The sequence below is a fragment of the Ornithodoros turicata genome, chromosome 8 (assembly GCF_037126465.1).
Source record: "Ornithodoros turicata isolate Travis chromosome 8, ASM3712646v1, whole genome shotgun sequence".
Lineage (NCBI taxonomy): Eukaryota > Metazoa > Arthropoda > Arachnida > Ixodida > Argasidae > Ornithodoros > Ornithodoros turicata.
Window position 1 is genome coordinate 39,137,848 of NC_088208.1, and position 13,056 is coordinate 39,150,903.

The 13,056-nt window shown below is 46.3% G+C and overlaps 1 protein-coding gene across 1 annotated transcript; it reads left to right on the plus strand.

Moving 5' to 3' along the window:
- Positions 1-9,011: 9,011 nt before the first annotated feature.
- Positions 9,012-11,783, plus strand: LOC135367609 (neprilysin-1-like). Its single transcript, XM_064600898.1, has one exon. The coding sequence runs from the start codon at positions 9,012-9,014 to the stop codon at positions 11,781-11,783; it is 2,772 nt and encodes a 923-aa protein (XP_064456968.1).
- The last annotated feature ends 1,273 nt before the right edge of the window (positions 11,784-13,056 follow it).

Sequence of the window (13,056 nt, forward strand, 5' to 3'; positions counted from 1 at the left end):
GTTTTTCAGTTGTCTACCAAGAGGTAAACTGGGTCACAAAAACACCGGTGCACACTGGATGTCCCGTGTCGGATGTCCTGGAGGTCCTTGTGTCGACATATAAGGGAAGAACCAAATTCTCCAGCACGTTTAGTACACTGGGGATTGCTATTTGAGCGAGGCGGTGTCTCAACGCTATTTATTTATGTATTTATTTATTTATTTGACACCGACGGCTGTGTATATGCGGAGATGAGCATCGCACAGCACGCGTGCGCCACAGGAGGAACTAGACAAGTCCACTGAAGAAGCGCGATGCGAAGGTGGCGCGATACGACGTTAGGTATCACGTGAGGTGTGGTGATGCAGGTGGCGGGAGTGGAAAGCACAAGACGCCAGGCCTTTCGCCACGATGGCTCCGCCGAGGAAGATCCTTAGTGAAGGTTCCTCTCTTGTGTACATGCACTGCGAACTCGTTCAGAAAAAAATTGTAAATATTTGTAAACATCGGAACGGGGCTCGAGTTGCAATGCATTTGTAAGGGATAATTTCGAAATATTAACACATTATATGTTAAGAACTCTCAAACGGAGAGACCAGCGGCATGGCCGAGTGGGCTAAGGCGTCCGCTCGTTGGTGGTAACCAAGGTCGTGCTGTAGACTGGGAGGTGGTGGGTTCGAATCCTACTGCGGGCTGTGCTGTCTGAGGTTTCCCTGGGTTTTCCGAAGACTTTCCAGACGAATGTCGGCACAGTTCCCCCTGAAGTCGGCCCAGGACGCACACTAACCCCCCTGTCCCCCACTCCTTCCTGCTGTCCTCACTCCATCTGTCCACGTCTGTACGCCGCTCACAGCCACAGTTGCTTCGCGGCGCTAACAAGCAATAAAAAAAAATCAAATGCTGAGAAAGAATCGTGTTAAAGTCTGCCCATAATGCGTAAAGCGACACGGCTGTCGCTGTATTTCGGCTGCGAGTACCAAACGTTGCACAGCTACTCCGAATTTTTTTTCTAGTGCCCACCAACGTGGAATACAGTGTATACGTGTCTCTATAGTGTAAGCTAATACCTGTGCGACATGGGCAGAACAAATGACATCGTCTAATGCCATTCCGGTCCCGAACGGCATTGTCCACAAAGTCCATGCCACACGTCAGTCTGTCAGTCTGAAACGAAATTAAAACCCACGATGTCGATGCCACCCACTGACTTGTCAAGTAAAATTTATGCCCCTTTAGAAACTTAAAGGCTATTAAACAGGTCGGAAGGGCATGTAATATTGCGACATTTACCAATAGTAACTTTATTTTCATGCGGATAAGCTGTAATAAGCCCTACTAACGTAGTGACGTCTCCATTTTTTGTCTTTATCACATCACCATCACCAACGTGGTAACCTAAAAGCCAACTGGTAACCAATTCAAAACAAACAATGTGTCATCTGTTGCATCGAGCCAATCGTCGTGTAACCTCGAACTATGAAATAATTTTGTGCTGCACGGTATACAAAGTGGTTTATGCATCAATAAATCTGTTACTCCGTGGGAGCGAGAGTAGGAAGTTCATCCGCGAATGAGTTGTGGCGATCTCATTAAGCAGAAACTGTCATTCCGACAAATGTCATTAAATATCTCCGAGAGGCACCGCATGGATGACATTAAGACGTAAGGGAATAAGCACTTCATGTCATTTTTCGTGTCATATGGCAAGGGTATAAGCTACCGTTTACGCTATAGTCTAGCCTTCGAAACATAGGATATATTAGTGTCACCTACGCAAGTACTCATCACCTCAGTTACTACATTGGCATCGCTGTAACGCACGACTTAGCAATTAGAAGAAAAATTGAAGAAAACGCTGATATCGCCCCTTACTATACACGGCGTTTAATAACTCTTACCAGGGAGAGACGTAGAAACTGCTGGCGCACGTAGAAAGATAATATCACGTCAGTCGATTCCATAACCACGCACACTTTGGACTACGACGCCACCCAGCGTCTATAACGCAGCAAAAATGCTTGCCTAATGGCAGTAAATAGGACGCGAGCGCCGCCGTGCGGAGACGTGATAATGACGATATCGAATGAGGTACGTGAGTGCTTAGAATGCGGGTGAGTGATTCCATTTCGCATTAGGAGCCAGTGACGCCCTCCCACGGCGCGGAAATGGCGTTTTTCCCGATTGGCTTCGGTTGCTGCTTCAGCTTATGTTCCGCATGAGACACCAATGGCGACGGATCGAGAAAGACGTGCTTAGTTGTTGTTTTTGGCTTTTAATAAATGACACTTTTCGCCTGGCAAGATAAGCACGTCTCTGGAGAGGACCTTCTTGGGCACGATCAAGATGTGTGCACGTCAACCTTATGGCTCGTGTAGCACCTTTTTTTTTTTCTTCGCGAGCATTCGGGAAAGGAAAAGTTCCACGTCAAGTTTTTCTGCCTTTGATTTCACGTTAGCGCTGCCAAGCACCTGCGGCTATCAGTGGTAGACTGGGATTTCGTCTTTAATGGTGCTTGCGCAGGAGCAGTAAAGCCGACCCCCCAACGGGACAGTCGTTATTGTAGACACCTCGGTCGTGTTGCAGAACTTGACTGTGAAAATTTTACGCCAAATAAAAAGCAACAACAACAACAACAAGCATTTCGATGCTAATAAGCACCGAGAATACAAGCGGCGAAACCACAACAAGGTCTCCAACATTATACCGACCATACCATAATGTGAAACTCGAATGGGTGGTCACGTCCGTATCATCCGCGAGGGGCGCTATAAATCTGCCCGCGGGATCCCTATCGTCAGGGCCGGCGTCTACGGGGGGGGGGGGGGGGGGCAATTGTCCGCCCTGAGCCCATTTCCCACTTGTCCCCCCGTAGGCGAAAAGTAGGCGCCGGCCCTGCCTATCATGATTGGAGGTTGATATTTACAGTTGCCGTAAAGCGGTTGAGGCGCAATCTTCTAAAATAATAATATTATTATTATTATCACTTTCTAACATTGTGCCTCTTATAAAATAAGTTCACTCAATACCGTTGGCCTCCAGGAACGTCACAATTTTCGCCCTAATCACGCTCGTAGTTTTTTTCGAGAATCGAAATTGGAAATTGCGGGCAACACTGTGGCGAAGTAGACACCAACTTCGCGTTGCCTGTCAAGTACGGCAGCGAAACTACATAGCATGTGCAGGACACTGGGTCTAACACAACGACGTCCATCCACTGTGCGCCGCGTGGTAACCGAAACCACAACAAAAAATGCCGGAGACATGAGCGCCAGTGTTGCCCGCTAAGATGAGGGTTGTTTCACACCAGGCGTCGCCTCGATCGATTTTATTGTAATTTCCACAACAATTAAAAAAATAGAGCGACATATCACTTGTGTGCTATGTTGCAAGGTATTTATAAGCAACGAGCTCTTAAACGACACGAAACATGTAAGCTGCATGCTTGTTGGTTTACGAAGGGCCCAAGCGGGCACACTGCCGCAGAAGACAACAGCTCCCATCAATGATGATGATGATGATGATGATGATCGTGTTGGCCGTTCCCTTTATACCGGGCGGACAGCGTTCTGCGGGTCAGTGCGCGTCCTAGCCTAAAAACACAGTAGACGCACGTCAATGCACGTAGAATGATGATGATGATGATGATGATGATTGATGTGAACCACACAGACGACAAACGAAGAAGAAGAAATCAATTTTCCAAATGCTATTCTTCCTCCGCAGTTCTCTTTCTAAATTTTGCTTCCCTCCTTACCTCTGACGTAGCACGCACATTTATTCCGGGCAGGATCCGCAGCCCCAGAAGTGCATCCATCTCTTTCTGCTTTCCGCAGCGTCTGCAGAACGAAACCGGGGACGAATAACCGCTGCCGTTCCAGGGATCACGTTCTGCAAAACGACCGTAAAGCGACACATCGCGTGCTATCGGCAAGACGCCGTAAATTTCAACTTCTGCCTCCGCTTTTATTCACTTTATTTTTATCGCTGTCCAAGTCGATTTTTGTTGCTCCTCGCGTGCTTTATCGAGCAAAGAAGATGTATTCGCCTCGCGGAATCATGTTTCTGGCGTTATGGTTTTGTAGTTGGTGTAACCGAACACGAATACCACTGAGAAATCAGAAACTTTTTCGGCGTTGGTTGTAGAAAAAAAGAAAAAAGAAGGAAACAAAAGAAAAACGCAATCTCCATCTTTTTGGGTACGCAGGTTGGATGTTTTTGAAGTGAGCTGTTGGTGTGTGTAATACGTGGAAATTAACGACGCGGGACCAATTATAGTTTGGGGTACGAGACAAAAATATCGGCCACGATGGTAGCATAATAGCCATTAAGGAGAAGACGTAAAAAATACAGATAAAAAAAACGAGGGAAGCCAGGGTCAGCGGAAGGCTTCTAAAAATAAACTTTGTGATTGCTTCTGCACCGCCTGCAATGTTTATAGGTACTTTACAGGAGGACGTGATTTCTGTTCAATCGCCTTCTTTCCTACACCACCAGCTGCCCGAGCCAGTACTATGTCATCGAAGAGAATGTGAATAAAATATGTCGAATATGTGCTCCACAGAATGATTTCTGTGGCGTCGCTATGATCATGTTTTTTTTTTTTTCTGAATGCTCCGGTTAACGTCGTACCTATCACAAGACACTGAAAATACGTGGAGAAGAAGAGAAATGGAAACAGTTCCCGTGCTTTGCTTTAGTCTTGCAGAACACGGGCCCGACTTCCTTCTGACTGATCCGTGCCTTGTTTATGCGTCATATGTAAAGCTATTTCTTTGCGTTATTCTCAGGAATACGCAATAGAGGTCCAGAGTCTTGGTGGTGGTGGTGGCGATGGTGGTGGTGGTGGAAACCGGCTTGTCGTTGTTGGCCTCACTTATGCGGGCAGCGTCACGACTGTATAGCCAACATGACATAAGATGATATGATAACAGATGTAGGGGGAAAGATGACGGGCGAAAGTTAAGATCTAGGGCGGTCACTGCAAGAATTGGTGAGAAGTCCGAGAGGCGCTCATATAGTCTTTGGGCGAGGCCAGACTCCACGGAGAAAGCAGACGAGGCTGCGAAATTTTTAGAGTCTTTCCGTGAAAGATCCTCTGTGATGTAAGACATCATCCACCGTATAATTCCTGCATTGCAATAACTCTTACTTAGCTGGATGGCGATTTCAGGACAAATGACATTCTCTCCTCCCCCCCGTCTATGCCTTGCAAGAGTTGATACCACGCTACCTTTCCGGAGGTCACGAAACACCGCTCGTCAAGACTCTGCATTAATTCATCGGATGGGACTCGACGGGGTTTTTACAGCTTAGTGGCGTTACCGCTCGAGACAAGTGGACTCTCGCAGAGGCCGTCACTGCGGTGATCTGGAAGATCTAAAGCACGTCCTCCTTCATCGTCCACACTACCAGTCATCCTGATTTGTAAAAATTGCTTGGTCCATGGCCAGATCCAACCCACCAGTGCTCTGCCTTGGTTATCGTGTGCTTTTCAAAAATTCCAGTAAACGAAAGCGACGTATAAGTTAGGATGACGGACTGATGGTCCAGGAGCGAGCTCTCGCCGGTGGTCACGTCGGATGAAGATTCCTGGCAGAATGCGTCCTTATCTGAATCAGACGCGTACAGCGCTACCTGTTGGGCCGGCAAAGAATGCTACACGGCAACTCCAAAGTCGTAGGCGCACAAAAAAAAAAGTCGTCAGGAGTAAAACAGAAACAGGACGGTTCATAATCGCCTCCAAGATTGCCGACGCCTGGCGCATGCGCCTAAGAAATTTGGAAAACAGGTCTGTCGGGATTAAAGTAGAAAAACAGCCGTTTTTCATCAATCGCGTGATTAGGGCCACCTGAATAACTCTGCGATACATTTGAATGGTTTCTAACAGTTCTATCGAGAAAGAGAATAGCTAGTTCGTCAAGCAAGCCGACCTCATACAAAGCGGTATTACTTCGGAAGTTTTGCTCGTCGTTCTTGGAATGCATCGGACAGACAAGCGCATGAATAGAAAACGAACTATTTTTGTTTTGTCGATGTCCTGTTATTGTCGATCGGTCTACCCGCCGGGTACTATCTTGAGAAAGTCTGATTAGAGTGCAAAGTCGAATACTAATAAGCTAGCCTATTTGTTAGAATCTTCTCTCAAATCCTGGCTGCCACATCTTTAATGAATGCATCATGAAAAAGGAACAACTATACTGTTCAGTTTTGCGCATACTTCGAATTATGATATTTACTAGCTTGTAAGGTCTTTTGCGCAATTGTGAATGACTTCATGGCTGAAGAAGAGTGCCGTTTCCGTTTCTCTGCATTTCGACAGTATTTTTGTTTTGTCTCTCTCTCTCCCTCTCTCTCTGTGGGAGAGGTCGCCGTCAACAGGACAAACGTGTTTTCTACTATAATAATAATAAACAATTTATTTTTGCTACGGCGCCCAAAAACAACCCCATTGATATCAAATATTAGGCAAAAATGACCATAGTGGGTAACAACGGATATGAACATTTGATATAGCAAAATGTAACTGCAAACAAACTCATGAAAGGGAGCAAAAATGTCAATGGCGTGGTGCTGCGACACATTGTTTAACATTAACAAGGAGCGGTTGATAGGATTAAGCTCGAAGAAAGAGTGACGGTAAAAAACAAGAACATCTTAGGGTACGTGACGACACTCGAAACCTAATGCTAAAGGAGAATCAATGAATGCATGTATGACCTCATACATGAAATAACAGTCACGAATATTTCTGCGATGAGATCAAGTCGAGATATGAGGTTCACTCAGAATGTGTTTGTAGTTATAGTATGTAGAGCACCCAAAATGACGAGTATGATAAACTGAGATGAAGCGTCAATGAATGAACTAGAGTTATGCGAATAGTAGTTTTAAAACCGAATTGAGTATACGAAACGAATAGTTAGATAAGCGAATCGAACACGTACACGGTATATAAAGGAATATGCAGCGTATATATATTTATGTACGTGATATGTGCATGTGGATCTTCGTATGAAACAGCACCCTCCCTTCTGGCGTTCTTGGGTTTCTGAGTGTTCGCTTTGCTTTGCTGCTTGAAAAATCCGAATATTCGCACAACCTTATACTATGAACACGTGCGCCTTTGCGTTACCTAACTGCAAGGTGTTTCATCCAGGCCATTCAAAAATACGGCGTTGAAAACACACCCCTTCAAAGGTCTTTTCCTTAACATTAACGCCACATTACGCGTCCTTTGTCTTCTCATATTTACACACTGCATAGAGCGTAACTTATTAACGCGCTGTCCGAAATTAGTGCAAAGAATGAGGAAACGTGAAGCTCCTTTCAATGAATTCAATTTCAACCCTTATGGAACAGCACAAGCGGATCTAAGAACTCACTTTGCCTGTTTCCTTTACCCCTCCCCCCTTTTTCCCCCACCTGTTTCGTTGGAAATCTCGGATGCCAAGAATAGTTACAAAAGCGCATAGAATTTCAAAGCTCTCTATAGTTTCGCCTAGCGTTCACTCCTGTGTCGGGCCATTGCGCAAGGTGCTGACAAGTCTTCTCAAGCCACGCCAGCTATGACCGCCCGTGTAAGAATACACCCGTTTTAAATGCGGCAGAAAGGGACGCTGTTTCTTCTAAAGAAAGAACACGGGTTTCTCATGTTTCAGCTTACGCGTCCTTTTCAGAGAGTCTCGTGGCATAGCTTGTTTTAGTTCTTGTTCGCTGATATTTATAAAAAAAAAAAAAACGAGAAGGGTAAAACGTGTCTCAAAAGGGAAAGTTCCGAGAAGCCTCAGAGAGTTAACTCTCTCTTTTTTTTCATTTATTTTTGTTTCCGGAGGAATCACCTTTTGAAAGCCAGCTAATATTATGCGGAGATTTCTAAATTGAAACTCTTTGATACGCTCGCACCGATAAACGAAGGCTTTAAGTTAGTTTAAAACTGAAGTTTAAAACTTTGTTTTACCAAGAACAACTAGTAATACGAGAACTTAAAAGTAGCGAACCACTAAAAAAATAAGAATAATAAAAATGAAGAGGCGCCGTAAGTTGGGCAAGGATGGAACCCGAGACAGGGAAATAAACAACAGACAACAATTTTATTATTATTTATTTATTTTATTTATTTATTTCCCTGTCTCGGGTTCCATCCTTGTCATCATGAACCAGCTTGTCTGCGCCCTCTCTCTGTTGTCGTAAGTTGGGCATTTCGCTGCAGTCCTTTGTCGATGTGCAGGAAAGTAGTTTGGTGGACTCGACTAGCTTTGTGCATAGATAAACTTTCCCCAAACATGAACACCTTCCACAGTTGGAAAAACACACGAAAAGCTACTTTGTATGACGAATTCGTCACGAATGTTCAAGGACTAGAAGACAACTGAAATTAAAGTAGTAGTAGTAATTAACTGCTAAAAAAGAAAAAAAAGGGGGGGGGGGGGGGAGGAGGACTTGGAACAGGGTGGCTGCCGCCAAGGGCGCCTGCAGCTCCATCTCATATTAGATGGTTTTGAGGTTTATGATATCTGGCTGCTAGTAGTGGCTGTATATACCGCTTTCTTTTAGGTAGACACACAGTATCTTGATTCAACTGCTTGTCATTCCTCTTCTTCTTCTTCTTCTAAGGAGATGATGGCCGTGAACCGTGATGCGTGAGCTGAGTCTTTCTCTTCATTTGTCACTTCCAGCTCGTGGGAATAAAGTGACTATTCCTGGAACAGCACCACCACCACCAACAACAACAACGACAACATACTGTTCACATCTGGACACTTGATGCACGCTCCGATTTACGTTTTTGTCAGGCTTTTATAGACAGTTTGTCACCCATTTGGTGGTGCAGAATGTTATGGTAATAAATAATCGCATATTTCTGCGAGGCATATATGTGCCGCATGAATGGCCAAAGTCACTGCAAGACAACTACGTGACTGCGCTCCTTGCTCCTCGTGCATCCTCATTGCTAGCGCCACCAGCAAACAACAACGACCGGCCGTTCTTGCACCTACTCCAGCCTGGTGAACTTCCTAACCCGTTCAGCAATATGAGCTTCCAATATTCCTCACCGAAGAAACGCACTTCACAGTCCCCTACACCACCACCCGTACAGTCGAGCCTCGAAGATAGTTCTAGCTACGACATCATCCCTCCGCCGTATGTTCCCATGTCTTACTACTTACCTGTGGTGCCTGATCCAGGCGCGGCTAGCCCCACTCCTCCGTGGGGTCAGCGGGAGCAGGGTGACCGCCGCTCTGGGAGGTCGGCCCGCAAGATGCACGCGCGCGATCGTCTCCCGTCTTTCTGGAAGCACCAGCGTCCTCCGCCGCCAACGGGCATGATGATTCCATCGCCGGCCTTTATCTCCAGTTACGGCTTGCCCTATCAGCACGGTGGCATTGCATTAGGTCGAGATCTTGATGTCGCCGCGTCGCGTCGTGTCACCGAGGCACTCGCAGAACTTGCGGCCCGCCCTAATACTCGAAGGGAGGAGAACGCGAAGAATGACGTCAGAGCGAGGATAGGACTTTGTCGCATGTGCTTCTTCTGCGCTACGATTGTGATGGCTATGTTCGTTGGAGCGCTGTTCTCGTACTATGTCGTCACCACTCAGTTTATCGACAGGAGTGTTGGTTTCAACAACAACTCGTTTGTAATTCGTCTCAGAGATGTGGCTGGCTTTAACAGAACGACGCTGTCTGTAGGTCCTTGGGGATTCGAGGTCTGGACGGGATTGACGGACAGTGAAGACGTGTCGAAGAAGCAGTTTTACCTCAAGCCAAGACGAGAGGGCTCTACGGAATATTTGGGGACGAATTCGCCGGACGTGCATTGCCGTACTCCATTTTGTCTGTACCAGACCGAACGCTTGAAGCACACTTTGAACTGGTCAATCGCACCCTGCGATGACTTTTATGATTTCGCTTGCACTTGGAAGACGGGCAACATTTTAGCTCCATCGCAAGACTCTCTTTACGTTGAAGAAATTTACAACCAGCTGAAGGATGGTTTAATTCAGAAGGAGATTGAAGAAGGCACCAACCGTTCTGCGATTGCTCATGCTAAAGAACTTCTCAACTCATGCATGAGAAATGTCTCTGCAAATCAAGACAGCGAACGGAAAGAACTGATGGCTCTGATGGACCAGGTCGGGTTGGAGAACTGGCCTTACAGGAACGATACCACCAGTCGTGCAGATCTCTGGCGGACGAACGCCTTGCTGTACAGACACTTGGGTTTCCAGGCCTTGCTATCGGTACGGGTAGAGAAAGATCCTGAGAATGAGACGAATTACGTGATTGCATTGGACGAACCTGACATCTTCTTCGGCCTGTTCGCGACGAAGACCTCGCGTCTGCCGAGCTGGTACGGCGACCTCGTTCGAGCTACGATGAAGTTACTCGTACCGTACACGTATCCGTCTTACGTACACTACATCCTTGAATTGTCTAGTAGACTGGCAGATATTACCAGTGCAAGAGGAGAACGAAACTACGCAGGGGACGTGAAGATGTCAATGGTTCAGGCCTTCAACTCCTTCTCGCAGTTCCTAGGTTTGATGTTCGACGAAATAACGCCCGTCACAGAAAGAACACGTGTGCTAGTCAAGAGCGTGCGTTATTTGAAGGCGTTAAAGACCTTGTTGCATGCTACTCCAAATTATCACGTTCTGAACTATCTGGGTTTCAGGGCCATCCTACATGTGTCCCCAATGCTTCATGCGGAAGCATTCGCAGACCTCGCTGCCGTGCGGTTGCAGCAACTAACAGGTACAAAAGAACGACGCTGGCCGCGTTGGAAGACCTGTCTTCGAGTCATCGATCCGGTGCTTCCGACAGTGTACCTTCAGTACTACTACCAGGTGTTACAGAGAAAAATGGACACGTATAAGATAGCCGTTCTCTTGAATGATCTCAAGACTACCGTAGCTGGTGAAATAAGCGACGCTGCATGGTTATCTGCAGAGGCCAAGATTCAAGCCAATGACATACTGTCAAATTTGAAGATTGAAACAATATTTCCTTCTTGGTTTAACATTCGGGAAGAGACAAATGAGAACGTCTTTCCCAGCCTCACCAACCGATCGCTCTTGGAAGCATTCCGGGACCACACTCACAAACTGGCTGAAGGAAGCCTCCGCAGGATTGCAGGACATGATCCGGGACGGCTCCTGGACTGGAAGGGCAGCATCTTCGACACGTACCCTACTTTCGACTACGAAAGCAGAACTGTCTTCGTGCCGGCTGGAATATTTAACTTCAGCCACAGCAATTCTGACGCGGCGCTCCTGATTCAAATTCCCAGGATCGCTACCAGGTTAATGGCAGCCATGATAGCTAGTCTCCACCGGAACTTCTACCCGCATCCTGGGGAGCTGTGGCATTTGAACACGACCGAGACCGTTAAGGAAAAGCAGGCGTGTCTTCAAGCCCAGTACCGTTACGTAGCCGATCCGTCAAATGACGAAATGAAAGTTCGGTCGGTGACGATAACACCGTACGATTTCCTGGACAACGTTGCGCTGCAAATCTCTTTGAAGAAATTATTGAAATACGTCAAAGAGAGTGGCGTCGATGTCCAGAAGGAGGTCGTTAGTCTCCCTGTGGATGCTGAACAGCTGTTCCACGTTCTCTATGCAATTGATAGATGCGGAGGAACTGTCGAACAATTGAGGAGGGAGTTGCCGGAAGATGGGTTCACGCAAGCCAAGCTGAAGGTGAACATTCCTCTTCGGAATACTCAGTCCTTCGCACTTGCTTGGCATTGTGGAAGAAGTGATGCCATGAACCCAGTTGATAAATGTAAACTCTGGATATAATACACGTGGTTTGTGGTTGTTTATATGAATGATACTTGTACAATTGTGCGTGCTTGGGGTTCACATGTGTGGGCATATTTAAGGTATTATAGTTATATTTCGAGTAGTTCATAGTTATGACAATTATTAACCCGTGTCTAATTATATGCAATGGCTCTTGTACATAAAGTGTGGTAAGGTTCTCAGTGTACGTTCTGTAACAGCGCTTAAAAGGGGTGGATGTATACCAGGGATGTATGGGAGATTCGTGAAGAATGTACCATTACACCGTACAACGGTTCTGAGGGGAAAGAGTACGACTGTCAGATGCATGCTGACATGCTACATGTAAAATTTACTTACTTTCGGAGGAAGCAGAAACCCGCATCCGAATTTGGTTTTACTCTGGCGTAAGCGCTAGGTGGCGCACCTACGTGGCATAACAGGGATGTGCACCCTGGATAAGCTGCTTTTCAGGGAAAAAATAATAGCTAAGACAAAAACCGGGAGCTGCTGGTGGTGACGTCATGCGAGTTCGCACGTGCAGGCCACAGGAAAGAACGGTATGGTTTTACTCGATACAGTGAGTGACAAGCGTTGCTGCTATAAATGCAATAGGTATATGGTAATAGGTATATATATGGTAATAGGTATAGGTTGCAAAGTATTGTCGCGCCTGCGGACAACACTGCTATATATCAGCCGGAGTGCAGCCCTCGCACGCACAAGCGACTGCTTTTTTTTTTTCCTTTTTGTCGAGTCGCTAACTTCAGCCAATGAGGCCCAGTGCAGTGGTGGCCGACATGTCATGGTAGCTTCTGAAACTATTGGAGAGGGCACCGCTTCCGTGCATTTCCTCTACCTCTCTCATTATTCTCTCTCTGTCACCTTTCTCTGCACTTTCTCTCCTTACGTATAGCAGGACAGATATCTTACGCATATTTTGGCTCCGTGAAACGTCCGTTATTTTCGACTAGCCAGTGGATTGTGAGAACCGCGCGTCTAAATCTTGCGGGAATTTATAGCCCACTTAGTCGAATACCGAATTAAGCCACTTCTGTGACACTGTTTACGTCCTTCTATGCTGGTAAGGAGCTCAGGAAAAGGACTTTAGACGGTGAGCGTGTCCAAGCCAATTAAGCTTAAAGCCATTTATAATTTCAGGTATTCAGGTGCCTTGTACAATCAGGCGCCATTGTTGTACGCATAGTGTACGGTATAGGTGTCTGAGAGATTCGAAGAGGCAGTTGTGTTCGTTCCGGAACAATAATTCCGTTATTACGTTCTACGAAGT